This window comes from Quercus suber, unplaced genomic scaffold (genome assembly GCF_002906115.3).
Source record: "Quercus suber isolate HL8 unplaced genomic scaffold, Cork oak 2.0 scaffold_202, whole genome shotgun sequence".
Lineage (NCBI taxonomy): Eukaryota > Viridiplantae > Streptophyta > Magnoliopsida > Fagales > Fagaceae > Quercus > Quercus suber.
The window spans coordinates 358,364-377,486 of NW_027069660.1; the positions used below are offsets into that span (position 1 = coordinate 358,364).

General features: G+C 34.5%; 3 protein-coding genes across 4 annotated transcripts; 1 reads left to right on the forward strand and 2 right to left on the reverse strand.

Annotated features, from left to right (window-relative positions):
• Positions 1-1,775: 1,775 nt before the first annotated feature.
• On the reverse strand, positions 1,776-8,729 carry LOC111997059 (chaperone protein dnaJ 1, mitochondrial). The gene is given in 13 exon segments (XM_065779203.1): positions 1,776-2,182; positions 2,461-2,500; positions 2,594-2,656; positions 2,819-2,883; positions 5,147-5,234; positions 5,335-5,376; positions 5,459-5,569; positions 5,836-5,874; positions 6,029-6,112; positions 7,878-7,969; positions 8,064-8,153; positions 8,238-8,328; positions 8,413-8,729. Coding segments are annotated over 13 exon segments (1,002 nt in total). The 5' UTR covers positions 8,440-8,729; the 3' UTR covers positions 1,776-2,012.
• Positions 8,730-11,294: 2,565 nt separating this feature from the next.
• On the forward strand, positions 11,295-14,673 carry LOC111997055 (pentatricopeptide repeat-containing protein At5g27460). Of its 2 annotated transcripts, XM_024029099.2 has the most exons (5): positions 11,295-11,469; positions 11,599-11,854; positions 12,596-13,951; positions 14,102-14,190; positions 14,408-14,673. In XM_024029099.2, exons 1-3 carry the CDS (start codon positions 11,432-11,434, stop codon positions 13,829-13,831), a joined length of 1,530 nt encoding a protein of 509 aa, XP_023884867.1. In that variant the 5' UTR covers positions 11,295-11,431; the 3' UTR covers positions 13,832-13,951; positions 14,102-14,190; positions 14,408-14,673. The 2 variants fall into 2 exon arrangements, with proteins under 2 accessions (XP_023884867.1, XP_023884866.1); XM_024029098.2 differs by having other exon boundaries at positions 12,596-14,190.
• On the reverse strand, positions 14,255-15,658 carry LOC111997056 (glutathione transferase GST 23). Its single transcript, XM_024029100.2, has 2 exons — positions 15,142-15,658; positions 14,255-14,802 (listed from the first exon to the last, which is right to left on the reverse strand). Exons 1-2 carry the CDS (start codon positions 15,454-15,456, stop codon positions 14,443-14,445), a joined length of 675 nt encoding a protein of 224 aa, XP_023884868.1. The 5' UTR covers positions 15,457-15,658; the 3' UTR covers positions 14,255-14,442.
• Positions 15,659-19,123: the final 3,465 nt, after the last annotated feature.

Below are 19,123 nucleotides of genomic sequence, written 5' to 3' on the forward strand. Positions count from 1 at the left end.
TATGAATTGGGGTCATTTGCTTCAGTCCAACTAGATTAAAATAAATCTAATGCGTCTTCACCCAGTTCAACTCAGAAACCAATGGACAACTAAAGCGTCCAAACTAAAATTGAGACGCAAATCTCGTCTAGTCCAATAGCCCTTACATGGATGCAAAGTAAACTCAGTACCATTTTCCAGCCCACTGTATTTGTGAGGCTCAACCAAAAACCCAGTTTTACTAAAGCCTTAGCCTATCAAACTTTATGACTCATCCCTAATTCAATTCTATGATATCCCCATTACCTTTAAAATGATAAAAATGCCACAAAATCACTAGGTTACCTTCTTAAAAACCTTCAATGCCGGGAAACCCAAATTCTCCTTAAGTGAGTTGAGGTGAGAGAGAACCAAAACCACATAGACTCCTACATCGCCTATGTAGGAGGTTCTATTCCTTATATGAAAACTTGATATTCTAATTAGTATGAAGCAATTTAAAATCTTGAGGGGAACTTAAAATAGACAATAGCATGCCAATGATAAGGTATAGGGCCCAAAAGTACAAAAAATCTCTTAATAGGGCTAAAGTAAGAGAGAAGCAAATCTTGACTAAATCCCACATTACCTAGGTAAGGGAAGGTCCTGAACCTTATATGGAGTTTTATACTATCAACCACCTTAGTAAACTTTACTAGTAGCAAATGACAAAATCTGTTTATGCATGATTTTAACAAGAGTTTCAAAAACATAATATCATCCCAAAAATACCACAAATTCTAAATTCTAAAAAAAAAAAAAAAAAAAATCCCTCCATTAGACTAAATCTAAAATACTGTCAACAACCTAGCTCAATCATTTCAAATCTAATCATTCCATCCTAATCTCAACATTCTCATTTAAAGAACAATCAGTCCTATAGATCTAATACACCACTCTTAATGCCAAGTAAATCTCATTTTCACAAAAGTAATCCAACAGAAAACCAATATTCAAACATCTCAAATTAACTTTAATTTCATCCAACGAACATGCCAACAGGAACATGTATGAATCTTAGGCCGTTGCTCACAGGCACACCATGACCGAAGCAACAAGAAAGAAAGAAGCGAGAAGGAAAGCTCACAGTTCCCCTGGAAGCATTTCAACGCAACCATTACATAAAAGTAGAATCATCAAAGAATCTGAGTGAAATATTTATAGAGCAGGTGTACATTGTGTGCCTGTGCATATCTCAAATTGGATTTGGCTCGATGATTGAAGAAGTCGGTTTGAATTTGTGATCAGAAACAGGACTGCACAATTATATTGCTCCTTCCTCTTCAGATAACCAATAAGGTTAACTTGAAATACTTGAGCTGCCACAATGAACTATTGAATTACCCTTTGCAAGTATGAACCCTTAGACCAATCATCTCTGGGAGTTGTGGGTGTGCCACCCACAATGGTTGGAATCTGAAAGGTCTGGAGTCTCTGGAATCTGGACAAATGGAGAGATTGAGCCTTTGAATTCCATATGCGATAATTATTTGATCTCGTTTGACAGCTTCATAAGCGCTAATCTTTTTAATCCATAGGCACTCATTTTTTTTATTCTATGTAAACAACAATATTTCGCTTGCTGTAAAAGCAATTCCATGCATTATATATTCCGACATATCAATCAGACACCTATCCTCCATTTTATTACTATGGATAACTGATAGAAACAAGTTGGACAAAGACAAAATTCTTAGGAACCAAGGCAAACAAAATTTATGAAGCAAAGGGAAAAAAAAGAATAAGAAGAAGATATGTTTCCAACCAATGGAGGGGGATTCAAATGGATTAATAGGTAAAATGATAAACACTGTAACCAACTAGTAATATCTTCCACTTCAAAGTACAAAAGATTTGAATCTTAAGTTTCTCAGTACTTGAGAACTTTGATAACCATTTATATATCATCTTAGACGGCAGGAAAGCTATGATGTCATTCATAAGGCAGGCAATTGAACTGATGTGAGTGAATACTTTAGATTCTTGTTCACTTGTTACGGCATGTTGAAGCTATCTTTGTGTAACTGTCTAACTGAGCGATTTGTAATAGGATCCAACACCAAAAATGAATTATATGCTTCAAAAATTAAGGACCATAGGAAAGGGCAAGTCAAGTCAAATTTCATCTTCACTGTCTGAAAGCAAGCAATCTTGTATCTGCTCCCTGAAAACAACAAACACATAAAATAGGTTAAAACTGGTAAAGAATGCTTGACACTTTGTGTGTAGAAGATTTAGAGTTACAATGTACCCATAAATTTAGGGCACTCTTGCTACTATTTTACACTCAGAATCGGACCAGGCCCACTTATAACAAAGTGCAGACAAGTAATCCCAGACAATTTCCCATATTGCTGTGGGATGAGAAAGACGTAACTGAAGTACCAAAATACTTGTAGTGCAGAAGACAAAATGTGGCAAATATCTAGCATGCGATCCCACCTTCAACCGTCCCTGATCCTCTACATGACATACAGTGTTCCTGCACCAGATGAATTAAAAAATCATTAACATATCTTATAATTAAATCAAGAATCAAGCTCAATAAAGTTATTCACTGAAATTCATATCAGACCTTAATGATTCAGCCAGACCCTTTACAAGAGCCACACCTTGATGTAAACGGAGGAATTGTTACCTGGTTGATGATTTAGATAGGATTAGAAGCAAAAGAACATTCAAACTATTAACCTGTCACACTTCCAAAATAAAAGGCAAAAGAAATCCTCCTCACAACGTGAGTCCTTTCAGAATGATTTATCCACTAATCATCATCAATGTAGATCTTCAAAGCACTTACACTCCCTGTGCCTCTGCAAGTTGGACAAACTTTTGTCTTGGCATCAGGTGGATAACCACGCCCATCTACATCATGAGATAAACACGAAGATAAGAGCAGCCCAATCATTTATACCAAGTAATCAACAGACTTAAAAGGGGATTACATAAAGGGCATGAATAAGATCAAAGCATGCTTTACTTTAAACATGTTCATCAAAACAAAGCAATATATTGAATATCCAATTGTTCATAATCGGTTCAAAATTTTTACAATAGACTTGTGGTAATTAGGTTTTCGTTGATAATGAAATAAAATTAGATCTAAGGACTCTACATGATTGGATGAAAGCCTTGAATCCACTTTCTTTCATGAATTTCTTGGAATTGTTAAACCTTCTAACTTTTAGATGTTAATTAAATGGATTCCAAAAAAATGGTTTTCCCCTGATATGCTTCCTCTACTGCTATCTAGAGAGAAAGGGAAAAAATTGTAATCACAATTATTTGATATGGCCAAGCTTTATCTCAGCTTTACCATCAACTTTAAAGGTGACAAGAAAACATCTTGCTATATTCTTCCAGTCTGATTGAATTTTCTCCATTGAGCTTTGTTTGGCAACTTGCTATCACAAAGTATTATTTATATTACTAATGTTCTAATAATGATTAAATTCACCATTTCATAATAGTTTTAGCTTTTGGGACAAGTAATTATCATGATATCAAAGCTTGTAGTCCTGAATTCAAACCTTGTCTCCAATCTACCACCCATTTGAACAGTTAAAATCTCATGTGTTGCACCTCACTTATTAAGGGGGAGTTTGAGCCCACAAATGAGGAGGAATGTTAGAATGATAGTTAAATGATTAGATTCATCACTCCTAACAACTTAAGTTTGGGGACAAGTGATAGTTTATCAGAACATAAAGCAGTTTCAAAAGGGGAAAGAAGGGGGGGGGGGGGGGGGGGGTGTGGTTAACAACAACAACAAAAGAAAACCCTTTCTGCAGAGGTGCGCCTAGTTAAAATGCACTACACTAAACTTGATTTTATGAGCACAACTAGTTGCTACGTTACTATAAACTTGTTTAAGTACTGACTTACTTGGAAATTTCTAGGATGTAGGCGCTGTTTATCGAGCCATCATGGTATAGAATGTTTTAAGGCATGAGCTTACATCATTAACTACCCTTGTAGATTGTTTTCCTTACAGTCTTTAATCCCCAAACTCCTCATCCCCTTCCAATCCTATCAAATTAGATCAAAAAAATTTATAAAAAAGAAATGGCAAAGAGCTTCTCCCCATCTTGCCTCGCCTGTTTTCAAATTGACCCCTATGCCCCCCCTTCTTCATTCTAGCTCTTCCCCACATCTAGTTTCAAAGTGATAACAATTTCATTTTGACAGGTCCAGGTTTAAAGTAAATGGTTTGAAGGAAATTTTGAGCAAGTGGTGATGCTAAACATATGTGGCAGCAAGCTGGATAAACAGGCAAAAAGAGAAGGCGTCGAAAACTCCTCCACCTCCTACAACTATGCAGGAGCAGTCATCCACTACTAGCACTGATACATTTAATCTCGACTGGTTGGGATTTCAGGCATATTCTCCTATACCTCCACACAGGTTCTTAGCGTCAAGTCCCCAGGCTCCCCACATACGCTTCCACATCTACTTATCAAAAAAATATATGCTTCCATGTCCATATGTAGCAATGTATCCACACAGTGACAAATATGTTCACCACCATTCCTCCAAGATCTTGTCCTTTTAGTCCTTTTGCCATGCCTTCTCCAAATGGGATGGCTGAGGCTTCTGGAAAATACACCTGGCAACATGAACGCAGATGGTACATCTGCTAATAGAGTTTATTCTAAAAGTTCTGTGAAAGCAAGTGAAAGTACAAGTGATGGAAGTGGCATATTCTTAGCTAGACTCAACTGAAATCAGTGAGTGGATAAGATTCTATGGAAGATGGTCAATAGGTTGTCCTCAAACCTATTACATCTCAAATTCAATTATAATTAAGTTAGGCTACTTGAATACTTATTATCCTCTATTTACATTCATGTAATTGACTTTTAATCCCATTTTACAGTAGGCCTTCAAGAATTGTTTCCAGGACCTGAAACTGACAGATTTGGTAAGCTATAACACAAACAAACACTTAAGCTGCAGAACACTGATAATTTAGACAACATCATAGCAAGTTTTAAAAAAAATTCCCTAAATTAGCATGTGGAGTTAGAAGGAACCCATAAAAATTCTTACTTATACATTTAGAATAAAGGCACTTTCTGCAGTGATATCACACACATAATTAATTCCAACAAAATATGAGTTTGCTTACAGCAAGAATCACAGGGCACAAATGCATCAAAAGACAGATCCTTTGTGCATCCTTTTACAGCTTCAGAAAAGGAGAGTGACAGCTCAACCTAGGAAATTTCAAAAAGATTAAGATCACATGTTTTACCAAGGTAATACAGGAAATTAGCCTCATTTCATAATTGGAAACTAAAGGCAAAAGGAGTTCACCTGGATATCAGATACAAATGGATCGGCCTCTTCTTCAAAGATCTGTAAGGTATCAAATGACTTTTAAATTTATCCATGACAAATTGACAATAGACTGTATTACATTTAAGGTTATGAAAACTACCTCAGAGAATATTTTATGGAATGAATCAGAGAAATGAGCACGATAAGCATATCTAAACCCCTCTGCATCACCAGCCGCATATTCTACATTTTCTTTACCCTGGGTGCGCTTCTTTATTGGAAATAAAGACACATAAAAGAATTCAGTTAGTTTGAAAACCTTGAATAGGAGATACAAGATTTAAATTGCAGAAATTTTGAAAATGTCAACAGACACAAACTCAGCAGCAACCACTGGATGGATGACAAACATTATTACATTAATGAATACACAACAAAGACACTAAACACAAAAACTAGCATAAGTTGGCAGCCAAAAAAAATGATAATAATATAAAGATCACAGATAACCATAGGAAGAAAGAAAAACGTTCTTACCCTATCATACTGTGCCCTCTTCTCAGAATCATTTAAAATCTGAAATTAACCACAACAAAATGATGAACAAGATCACCAATTATATGCAAATTTAGGCAATTTAAAATACCATTTGAGAATTTCAATATTAATTGGGAAGGGAACACTGAAAAATAAGTGTTTAATGTCCTGCCACCCAAACACAACTACGGACCTCATAAGCTTCTCTTATCTCTTGAAATTTTCTCTTTGCAGATGCGTTGTTCTTATTCGCATCTGGATGGTACTTCTTTGCAAGCTGCGTAATAAAATGAAACTCAGCAACTTAAACAGAGAATGATAATGTTTTTGTTACAATGATTATATGTAAGCAGGTGCATTAGCCAAAATAACAAATTTCAAAATGATGCCCAAAAATGTATAAAAACAAAATGAAAATTCAATCTGCCAAGGGTCAAACGTTTTTTAATTATCACATTCGTAGTGCTATAGAAAATTAAAAAGGACCCATCCCATAGGGATTCCACTATTCTTTTAGAAACATAAAACCCATAAAACAAATTAACACTCTTATGTCATGTTGTAAGTTAAATCTAAGACATCTAAAACTCTTAAAAGAATACATCTATCCAACTTTTCCCGTCTTCCTTTTTACAGATTAGCCAAGATAACAAGCCTCATCATCTCAAACTGTTTTTAAAATTGAGTGACCATTTCACTCACAATGAGAATTTAGTTTTGCGCTAAATTAAAGGTGTAAGTGATACCATCTCATTCAAACCAATTATCATTCATTATTTGAATGAATAAGAAATTTTTTTTTTTTTTTTTTTTTTTTGACATAGGAGAACTTCACTCAGATTAGTTACACATTGCAAAGCATACTATACAACAATTCTCACTGTTAATCAAACTCCTACGGACAACTGACCTCACCTGCCAGAACTAGTTACCGGGTAATCCAAGAGTTTTTTACCCCTGACGAGCTAAGCAATTTATCCTCATGCCTAGGAGGCTTGAATGGATAAGATTTTAAACAACATGGTACCATGTGCACCTTTAGATTAATATAAATTAAATCTAGATCATAAAATGGGCCGTCTCCATTTCAAAGCAAATGGAGAGTATCATGATCCATTGAGGGGAAGCCACATTGGCTTTGAAGGCAGGCATCTTAATCACTAAATTTCACACTTTGTTAGTTGCAATTGCCATTCTATACTTTTTTCAACCCCTCACAGACTGTATAAATCTAACTAAAGGAAATACAAAAACAAAAACAAAAAAATTTCATCAAAAAAACTATTTTGAAAATGATATAATTAATCCAGAAGAAGAGTTGATATTACATAATACAAGGCAGATCAAGATATTATTGAGTTCATTTCCAACACAGTATGTCCAAGTAAATGTAGGCAAATTTAGAATGGTTTGTATACCACATGCTTCCCTCATACTATTTCTAAAACTTACACAACAGTAATCATGTAGTGTTACATTTACTGATATTAATTAGAATGCAAAATTTTGGGGTCAGCTATGGATCAACAAACTAGTCAAGGTATTCTATTGTATATGAAATCATACTTTTTGTTACTTACTTAATTGGCATTTTTTTAAACTACTTCTATTAATGTTATTTTTGTCTTCCTATGCCTTCCCTCTCCTCTAAACCATGACAAAACCAACTCTCTCGCAAAAATTCATCAACAGGAGCCTCACCTATCTTTAAGCAAATTTCTTAATGTCTAATCCTATCTTTCTGTGTATTTCCACTTATCCATTTAACATTCTCATGTCATCCATGCTCGTATTATGAATTCGTTACTTCTCAACAACCCAACATTCAGTACCATAAAGTATAGCTAGTCTTATAAAACTTTCTCCTTAACTTCATAGGTATTTTCAATCGCACACTACTTCATAAGTGACATCATCCACACCCACCCTACACCCGCACCATACTATTTCTAAAACTTACACATCGATAATCATAGAGTTACATATGGTGATTGGAACATGGTTAACTACATTGATAAATGTAAATTCCAAAATGTACTCACAGCATGGAATGCTTTCTTTATCTCATCTCGACTGGCATTTTTCGAAATGCCAAGAATTTCATAGTAGTCACGTTGATTCGAAGAACAAAATCCTACAAACACAAAAGCACTCAATAAAAACCAAATCCTATCAATCAATTAAAGGATCCAATTATTCACAAAAGTAATCGAAATTCGAAAAAAAACCTGTGGCATGAATATAACGATTTCCGAACCGCACTCTTGTGAGTGCGTAATCAACAGGTTTCCCAAATACAAAACTGCAACTATGCAAAGCTGATTGCACCAAAAGCAAACACATAAATCAAAATTCGAACTAATCACAAGTTAATCACTGTGATTTTTTAGACCTCACATTACCTTGTGAGCGAAATGAAGAAAATTTTCGAAGCAAATCGTCGTTATCGATGGCCGGTTTTACTGTTCCAGAAGACAGTAAATGCCGCCGATACTGCGAACAGTAAAAAAAAAAGAGTTACCGAATTGATTGTTTCTGGTTGATTAAAGGTGTTTTGGAGTGTACGGATTGACTTACCAGCCCTAACAAACTGAGTCTTCCCATTTGAAGTAGACGAAGTGAAAATTTTTTAGCAGTGAGATTTTTTTTTTGTTAGTGTTGGAAAAAAATTGAAGAGAAATTGTGTGTGGTTTAAAAAGGTGTAAAATTCGTATTGTTATTATGTAAGAAAAGAATGATCGGAGAGGTGAAGAACTATGACGAATTGATTTATCGGTGAAATGAAATTTTGGTGGCCGGGGTTTAGGGTTTCATGTAACGGTTGGCTGCTCCGTACTGTACTGGTACTATTTTTTGGGGATTACGAAAGTGCAACGGCGCCGTTTGTTTTAAGCTAATAAACTTTTAAAGCTAAAATCCAAACTAAAATTTCCGTCTCTCTTTCTCTTTCTCTTTCTCTTTCTCTTTTTTTTCTTTTTTCTTTTTTCTCTTTTCTCTTTCTCCTTTTTTTTTTTTCTTTTCTCTTTCTCTTTTGTCCCATTTAATCTTACCCTCCTTTACAAGTTACCATAACTTTTAAATGGAGTTGTGATGTGCCTTTATATTAGAACTCATTTTCCTCTTCCCTGTATGTGTGTGTTTGTTTCTTAAAAAAAAAAAAAAATCCATAAATTTAACATCATTTTAAATTTGGCTTACATCATTTTCCAATATTTTTTTATAAATAAAAAATATTTAAAAAAAGGCTTACATTCATTGCTTTGGTACATAAAAAAAGCAATAAGAGCATTAACATTGGGATGTAAAATCCCCAAATTGCTATTTTAGTAACACACGTTTAAAATTAAGCTTTACCAACAAGTGTGTTGCTAAAATTTTTAGTAATCATGAACAATATGATTGTATGTGTGGGGGAAAAATTTGAGGCCCAAAAGATGAATAGGCCTAGATCAAGGCCCAATACAATTAATTTGTAGAAATAGGTTTAAGAACTAACACTTGGACTCCTAAATGGTAAGTTATGCTTAAAGATAAAGAAAAGACAAAAAGATTGGATTTAAACAAGCTTATTAAGAATAAAATGTTAAATTTATATTCCTTGGAATGGCCGATGAGCCTTTTACACTTGATAGATTACAAGGATGAGTGTTTTTCTCTCTGATCATTAGCATCCGATCCCTATTCATTAGGGATCTCTTCTCTTTTATAGTGCTCATGTTTCGATCCTAGCCCTTCACATGGAAGGTTGCTAATCTCCCTCTAGGGTACTTGTTCCATCCTTCCTTTTGAGGCTATGTTGAGTAGGTTATAGGCTGTGTTGGCATTGTTCAAGTATCATTTAGCCATTAATGCGGCTGGCATGATTAGTGTAGTGCATTCTATGCAGAGGTGATGGATGCTTTTATGGGAAGCTTCATTTCATCCTTATCTAGACTGACCATTATTGTCCTCCTCAAATCATATGCCTTGGCCTTATGTAGTTTTTGTCTTGCTTTCTTTGTGTTATCCCTATCCGAGCGAACTTCCTCAAACCAAATGACTCTTCAATAAAAGCCCCTTCTTAGTCCACTTAGGCCTACATAGGTCAAATAAGTTGATAATTGGGCCTTCACACTCCTTAAACTGGGCCCAATTGTGCTGATTCTACTGGCCTGCCACAGTATATATACAACATACGTTAGCCAAAAGGCTAAAACTGAAATACTATATTTTATTGTCTCTCTCTTCTAGTTATATATATATATTTTTTATTACTAAGGTTGTAAATGAGTCAAACCAAGTCAAGTATTAAAAGTTTAGACTTGCTCATTTAGTTTTATTTCAAACGCAATCCAAACTTTAACTTATTATCAAATAAGATTATATATTTAAGTTGGTTAATTTTACTGTTGAATAAGTTCAAGCATATTCATGAATTACTTGATTAACTTATTATTTTTCAATATATAGTAAAATCATGACTAAAATTCTTTATCCTATCACAAATCAACTAGTAATATTCTCAATAAACTACCGATGGTAATTTAATATCACATGGACCTATTTATAAATTTACATAACATAATCTCAAGTCTAAATATATATATATATATATAGTTAAAACAAGTCTTATATCTACTAATACATTATAATGCCTGAGTTTGACTCATTTAATAGTCAAGCCTAACCTTGGGCTTGAGTTTGGTTTGTTTGTTAAACAAACGTTCAAGACATTCATAAATAACTTGGTTCATTAACAATACTATATGCAAACATGTTTAAATTTGATCTTGTGTATCCATTGTGTCTTGTCTAATGCACTTGAGAATTGGATGAGAAGCTCTACCCATATTGATTGTACCATTATATCATCGATATAAAACCCACTCTATACAAATAAAATGCGACAAATTTTGACATGCTTATTAGCCATTTTTTAGCTCACATACAGCTTTTTAAATCCTTATTTCTTAGGTATAATTTGTTTGGGTTATTTGCTCAAAGATAAAAACAAGGAGAATAAAGTTTTCCTCCAAACTCATTATATGATATTCATAAAATCATCCATTTGTATGAAATTAAGATGACTTAGTAAATTATTTAATAAATCACGTCTCATTAAATATGTAATGAGTCTGAAAAGTACATGTGGATGATCAAAATTTTTTTTTTTTTTTTTGATCATTTGAATTGTCATGTTGTGGATTTGAAGAATTTTCCTCATAACTAATTTGGAGAGTTTTCTTATAATAAAAAAATGGAGATAAACTCTATCCAAACAGAAAATAACTTTATTAGACACAAAGTGATTTTTTAAGCAAATAAGTTAGTTTTTTGACCTTTTTTTTTTTTTTTTTTATAAAAAGAAATTTTCAAATAAGTGAGCTTAAATTAAAAGTATAATTTGGATTTTAAAAAAATATATATATATATATGTGTGTGTGTGTGTGAAATTCATGTAACGGGTCAAAAGCTTTTAACAGACCTGGACCGCGGAAAGCCCAGATCCGAAGACAGATAGCCCTTTAAAGTTCACTGCCAAACCAAACGCCATTACTCCGCCAAAACTTTCAGGAGAGAAGAGCACAGCACAGCACCGCTGAAATAGGTGGTTTCTATGGCGAACCGCTCGCTCTTTACCACTCTAATAAGACGGTGGGTACCACCTTTCACCTCTCTCTCTCTCTCTCTCTCTCTCTCTCTCTCACACACACCCACACACACACACCTTTCTCAGTTCTCGCAATTGACACTTTGAAAATTTGAAACTAACCAAAAACACAGCGTCAAGCATCAACTCGGAGCAGCAAGTCAGTGGAGACCCATATCCTCAAAATCATCACCACTAAACGTTACTGCACGATCTGGAATCGGTAACAAAGACCTTATGAGCGAGATTCTGAGGCTCAAATCCCCAAAGCGCAGCGCAATTACCTTGCTTCAGAATCGAGCCGAGCAAGGCCACAAGCTCTCAGTCTACGAGCTTCGACGCATCACCAGGCAACTAATCAAGTCTAAACGCCATGACCACGCACTCGAGGTTTCAATTTAAACCCTTGTCACTCATAAATATAACCCATTTTCATTTTAATCCTGCCTAAACTATTACTCTTGCTTTATATTGTAAGTTTGTAACACACTAGCCACTTCAACATGGTACCCAATTGTAATTTTTTTTTTTTTAGATACAAACCCAGTTCGTTATTCGGCGAAAAAATACTTTACCAGTTTAGTTACGAGTAAATAATCACTTATATAGCCTGGATAGACCCATGTGGACTCTTTTTGATAGATATGATAGGATTTGAACCTATCGCGTCTACTTCATAATGATTACTCTTTATTGTTAGGTCAAGGCATTAATAGAAATAGATTTTATTTTGGTGTAAGCGAGATTCAATCCAGGCTCTTATTTAAGTGACTTTATAAATTGAGCTACCTGAACCCACAATGTGTACTCAACACACTCCTTCACAATGCTGACACTGTGTCACACAATCCAATCCACACAATACACAATATAATTAATGAAATGTAATTCCACATATAAATTTAATTTCTGTCTCAATATTAATGTCAGTAATCTGTGCGAAAAATTCCATTGTGTTATTGCTAATTTTAGGTTGCGCGTCAGTGTCACTACTAGTATTAGGTCACTAATAAGCACAGTCAAGTGGCTGGAAAGGAGTAGCGAGAATGCGAGATTATATTCAGCATTGCTAATTATGTTATTGTTAGGTAGTTCATTAAATAACATGTGATGTGTTTGTTTAATGTACAGATAGTAACATGGATGGAAACTAGAAACGGTTTCCGGATGTCACCGGGTGATCATGCTGTCAAACTGGAATTAATCATCAAAGTGTGTGGTTTAAGAGAGGGTGAAGACTATTTTACACGATTAACTGACAGTGCTTCAAAGAAAGCGGCATGTCTAGCTCTTCTTCATGGTTATGTCAAAGAGAGGGACACCAAGAATGCCGAGGCTCTAATGGTGAAGTTGAGTGGGATGGGACTGATTGTGACTACTCATCCCTTTAACGAGATGATGAAGCTGTATATGGCCACATCTCAGTGTGAGAAAGTGCTGCTTGTCATTCAACAGATGAAGCAAAACAATCTACCCCGAAATGTTCTGTCTTACAACCTTTGGATGAATGCATGTGGTGAGGTATCTGGGGTTGCTTCAGCGGAAATGGTTTACAAAGAAATGGTGAGTGATAAGAACATACAAGTTGGATGGAGCACCCTTTCGACTTTGGCTAACGTTTATATAAAGGCAGGACTTGTTGACAAGGCTATTTTGGTCCTCAAGAATGCAGAAGAGAAGCTGTCTACTTGTAACCGCCTTGGTTATTTCTTCCTCATTACGCTGTATGCCTCTTTGAATGATAAGGAGGGAGTATTGAGGCTATGGGAAGGTAGCAAAGCTGTAGGAGGGAGAATCACATGTTCCAATTACATGTGTGTACTGTCATGCTTGGTGAAGCTAGGTGATATTGTAGAGGCTGAGAGAATTTTTATGGAATGGGAATCTAGTTTCCGGAATTATGACATTAGAGTCTCCAATGTACTTCTAGGTGCTTATATGCGGAATGGAATGATAGACAAAGCTGAGTCGTTGCATCTTCACACGTTGGAGAGAGGTCGGTGTCCAAATTACAAGACTTGGGAGATTCTCATGGAGGGATGGGTGAAAAGCAAAAACATGGACAAAGCCATTAATGCCATGAAGAAAGGATTTGCTATGTTGAAGCATTGTGATTGGAGGCCATCACATGGTATTCTAATGGCCATGGCAGAATACTTTGAAAAGCATGGGAGTTTTGAAGATGCAAATTGGTATATTAGACTTATCCACAGTTTTGGTCTTGCAAGTTTACCTTTGTATAAATCATTGCTTAGAATGCACCTTCAAGCTAAGAGACCAGCTTTTGACATCCTTAAGATGATGGAAAAAGATAAAATCGAGATGGATGATGAGACTTCTGCACTTGTTCAAGCCTTCAATGTTTAAGCAAAGTTGTTGCCATGGATTAAGTCCTAGTGGCTTCTAGCAAAGACATGGAATACATTTTATATTTTTGGATTGCCTGATCTGGGTTTAAAGATTCACGAGGAAAACTTGATGCATGAGGTGAAATCATATACAACTGAAGATTCTCTTGAAGAGGATAGGATAATAGCTTATCTACCCAGTGCAAGCTTTTCAAAAAATTTTTTTTTTAGAAGAAGCAGAAGTTTAATCCAAAAGCTCATTCTAAGTGTTCTGATTATAATTGTGCAGATCTTGGAAGGCAGATGTCACTTGGGCACATTTCCTTCAGGGAGATTGTGGCAATCAACTGATAAGATAATTAGTTATCATTTTTGGAGGTATTAACATCCTGCAATTATTTTATTGAACTGCAGCATTGTATTTGTGATTGCAAAAGATGCATATGTATAATATTTCCTAGTAATTTTGCAATTCTTATTCATTAGATTTTGCTAACCTTACATGCATGATATTCAGATCAAGAATATTAGCTCAAGTCCACATCCTTTATAGTTTTATATAACCCACTAACAATCATTCATACGCCTTATGCAGGTAGCCTTAAGTACATGCTTGGAGATATAAAGACTTCAAGTCGATGCTGTAGTCACAATTTTTTTGTGTAATTCCTTGATGTACTCTAGCAATTTATCCTGAGGTGGCATACATTCTTTAATAAGAGGGATCCCAAGGAAATCTTGGAACCAAGAATCGAGTAAAGGCATGGTCTCTACATCAATCAGCTTTATGCCTATGATTTCCGCAGTCATTTGAGCCGAGCATCCAATCCAGCCAGCAGCAATATCCACAAAGCCTATTGTTTCACCCCCAAAAAAGCGCTTCCCCTCAAGACCACTTTCAAGAATCTTCAAATTCTCACGAGCTTCTTTCGCAGCTCTCTCTTGTTCCTCCCCCTTTTTGGTAAATGCAGCCATCAGTGCTGGCACACACTGAAAAGAGTAGACTGATTAATGTTTTTAGAGTTTGAAATAAGAATTTGCTATTCTATGCTAGTTAGCTTAGATGGAAATTGCATGTTAGCATGTACTCATAAACCTGCATGAAAATCTTGTGCTTATTTTAAGATTGTTGTCTTGTAAGAAAAATCTCTATATAAGTCATCTAGTATTTAAATTACCAATAGTCATCCAACTGATGCATGCATTCTTTTTAATGAATAAGAGCATAATTTAAGAGCTATCCCTAATGATCAGGGCTGTGATAGTTGGTGTAACTAGCATAGTAGTTCATATAACTAAGCTCATGGAGAAGGTGGCTTCTTCTCTTACCTTATCATCAACGAATTTGGCCCAGAACTGTGCTTTGGCCCTTTCATATGGATCTATTGGAAGGAGAGGATTCTGCTTCCACACCTCATCAATATATTCAAGAATTATGAGTGACTCTGCCAAGGGTTTATTGTCATGGACAAGGATTGGAATTTTTTTATATACAGGGTTGTACTGCAAGAGCATGGGACTTTTGTTTTGGAGATCCTTTTCCACATATTGGTATTGGATCCCTTTCAGTTTCAAAGCCCACTTTACTTTAAGGGAATAAGGACTTACCCAGTTGCCTAGCAACTTCACAGAGTCTTCAGCCATTCTTAATTTCTACAAAGCAGGCATCTCATGGCAAATTATAGATGTACCTCTCCCAATGTCTAGAAATAAATTTTTCTGAAAGTCAACAAATAAATTTTGAGTAGCAATGTTTGTTTTTAAATAAATATTGACGTCTAGAATAATTTAGCCGCCTTGATGGACTTTTTTTTTCCTGAGCACATGAGAAATGAAAAGAAAAAAAGGGAAGCCAGTGGGAAAACCAATCCCACCATGGATGATGACAACAAAAAGAGACAGTAATCATCAATCAATAAAAAAAAACGTATATATATATATATAAAGAGACTTCATAGGTTCTGCCAAGTGTATATTCTTTGAGATTCTTTTCATTTAGCCTTCCAATCCATCTAAATTTAGCATTTATATCAAATTATTAAGTAATAGCAAATGCATTTATTTTAATGTATTAATAAAATTCAAAAAAATTTGTATACATTTATAAATTTACATGTTTTAAATTGATATAAATGGATTTAAAAAGTCATAGAAAATGTAGGAATAAAATTCAAAGAATTTGTATACATTTATTACATGCTTTGAATTGATACAGATGGATCTTAAAAGTCATAAGAAATATAAGAATTAAAAAAACTTTTCAATTTTCTGCACAAGACTTTAATGCAAAATTGCAAGAGTCAAATTCAATTTATTGGACAAATATTATTTGTCTTCACAGCAATTCATTCAATATATATATATATATATATAAAGAGTAAACATTCATTCAAAAAATATATATATATATATATATAAAGAGTAAACATTCATTCAAAAAATATATATATATATATATAGAAAGAGTAAACATTCGGTCAGGCTATGGCGTAGCCGGCCAATAGGAGACTGCTATGTCATTTTTTTTTAAATATTATTATTTTAATAAAAATATCTCATCATTCTCTCTCTCTTCATGGTCAGTCTCTCCCTCTCTCTCTTCTCACTTCTTCCTTTTCTCTTCTTTCTCTCTCATTCTCACTTTTTCCTTTTCTCTGCCGTTTGTCTCCACCGCTACCACCTTGGTGGTGACCGTAGCCACCATCTCTTTTTCTTTAATTCTCCATAAAAGATTATACTTTACTCTACACTGGCTTGCTTTTAATGAGTCATTTAAATCCCTCTCCAAATCAAACCCAAACCAAAACCCAATCTGAAAGACAAAATTGGAGTGAGAGAAATAGAGAAGAGAGAAGAGAGAGAATCGGAGAGTGAAAGAAGAGAGAGAGGCCGCTATTCCCAGCCACACACCACGCGCCGTCAATGTCGATCCCTAGCCCATAACCCATAACCCATATGCTACCATGGCCCATGACCACTCCACCACGCGCCACAACCATCGGACCACCCTACAACCCAGCAAAAACCCATGCCACAAAACCCACAACCCTAATGCCACCACTGCCATGACCAAGCCAATAGCACTGTGTTGCCACCGTCGAGAGAGATTGGCAGAGAGAGCCCTGATTTAAAGAGGGAGGTTTGAATTTTTAGAGAGAGAAGTCTGAGTTTTTTGAGAGAGAGCTGATGAAACCTAGTCAACAACGATCCATGACCCACGGCTACCGTCGCCTTCAAGGTGGTGGGAGTGGAGACAAACGACAGAGTAAAGGAAAAAGTGAGAATGAGAGATAAAGAAGAGAAAAGGAAGAAGTGAGAAGAGAGAGGTAGAGAGTGACCGTGAAGAGAGAGAGAATGATGAGATATTTTTATAAAAATAATAATATTTTAGAAGGAGATGACGTGGTAGTCTCCTATTGGCTGGCATAAAATACTGATTTTACGCCACAACCAGACCGAATGTTTACTCATGTATAAAAGCAGACCTCATGTGGTAAAGTATGAGGTTTTGCCAAGTGGCACATTATATGACATCCTTCTCATTTAGACTTTCATCTCATCTAAATTTAGCATTTATGTCAAACTATTAAGTAATGGCAAATGCATTTATTTCAATGTATTAATAAAATTTAAAGAATTTGTATACATTTATAACTTTACATGTTTTGAATTGATATGGATGGATATAAAAGTCATGAGAAATGTAGGAATAAAATTCAAAGAATTTGTATACATTTATAACTTACATGCTTTGAATTGATATAGATGGATCTAAAAAGTCATGGAAAAGATAAGAATCAAAAAAACTTTTCAATTTTTTGCATAAGACTAATTTCAATGCAAAATTGCAAGAGTCAAATTCAATTTATTGGGCAAATATTATTTGTCTCCACATCAATTCATTATATATATATATATATATAAAAGCAGATACTTCATGTGAGAAAGTATGAGGTTTTGCCAAGTGGCACATTATACAACATCCTTCTTATTTAAGCTTCCATCTCATCTAAATTTAGCATTTATGTCAAACTATTAAGTAATGGTAAATGTATTTATTTCAATGTATTAATAAAAGTCAAAGAATTTGTATAAATTATAACTTTATATGCTTTGAATTGATATGGATGAATTTAAAAAGTCATGGGAAATGTAGGAATATAATTCAAAGAATTTGTATACATATATAACTTTATATGCTTTGAATTGATACGGATGGATCTAAAAAGTCATGGGAAATGTAGGAATCAAATAAATTTTTCAATTTTCTGCATAAGACTAACTTCAACACAGAATTACAAGAGTCGAATTCAATGAATTGGGCAAATATTATTTTGTCTCCACACTTGTCCAACATAAATCCCCATTTCCAATGGACTTAAAAATTAAACTTCCACAATTTTCTCACAATATTTTTGTTTTTCCTTCTAAGAGGTAGGTTAATTTTCAAAATATTACGTTCGTCTTAAATATTTTGTTTAGATTTTATGTATATGATTTTACTTATGTAGCATTGTAATTTATTTAGGCTTATTTTTTCATATTATGTGCCAATTTATATTTTTGGTTTTCTATATGATGCGAACACTTGGTAAGGATCTATTTTTGGCTGCGTTTAGTTCAATTAAAATTTGGAGGTTAAATTATGATATTATTGCATCACTATGGCATTATTTTTTTTTTTTTTTCTGTTATTGTACCATGAAATTCTAGAAGTTTTTATAGCTAATTGATATATAAAACATAAATAATACAAGAGAGACACCTAGGAACCAACAGGTTTGCAAGCGACAATTTCACTAGGATCTGGTGACATTTCTTAGTTGCATGAATTTGACAAATTTTCTCCCCAATGTATTTAGTTTGAATTTAGTTTTAGTAGAAAACCTCATAGATTAAGTGTGACTAATAATAATACTATTCACAAAATCAATGGGTCATAAATAATTTCTTACAAAATTTATCAAAATGCACCGCACATTGCGCGAGATATCAACTAGTTGTAATTAAGCCAGATTATTTTTGCAAAAGAAGTCTAAACATTGGGCCCACAACAATGATTAATTTTTGTAAACACCGGTCTCATGAGACCATTGTGTGGGGCCCACATGTCAATGAGACAATAGTTTCATGAGACTAGTGGAAAAAATACCACCTCCATAACAAGGGAGCACCAAACTCATTAGCCCAAAAAAAAAAAAAAGATATTTATGAAAAAGGTCTATTTAGGTTAAAGCTTAGGTCCAGTTGTTTCTGTTGTTGGTTAGGGGTAAATAATTATCAAGTGAAACTTAAATACATTGATCAATAA

Coding starts and splice junctions, on each gene's coding strand:
- LOC111997055 (XM_024029098.2), top strand. CDS start 11,432: ATGGCGAACCGCTCGCTCTTTACCACTCTAATAAGACG. Junction 11,470..11,598: donor TTTACCACTCTAATAAGACG/GTGGGTACCACC, acceptor CCAAAAACACAG/CGTCAAGCATCAACTCGGAG. Junction 11,855..12,595: donor GCCATGACCACGCACTCGAG/GTTTCAATTTAA, acceptor TTTAATGTACAG/ATAGTAACATGGATGGAAAC.
- LOC111997056 (XM_024029100.2), bottom strand. CDS start 15,456: ATGGCTGAAGACTCTGTGAAGTTGCTAGGCAACTGGGTAAGTCCTTAT. Junction 14,803..15,141: donor CCAAATTCGTTGATGATAAG/GTAAGAGAAGAA, acceptor TACTCTTTTCAG/TGTGTGCCAGCACTGATGGC.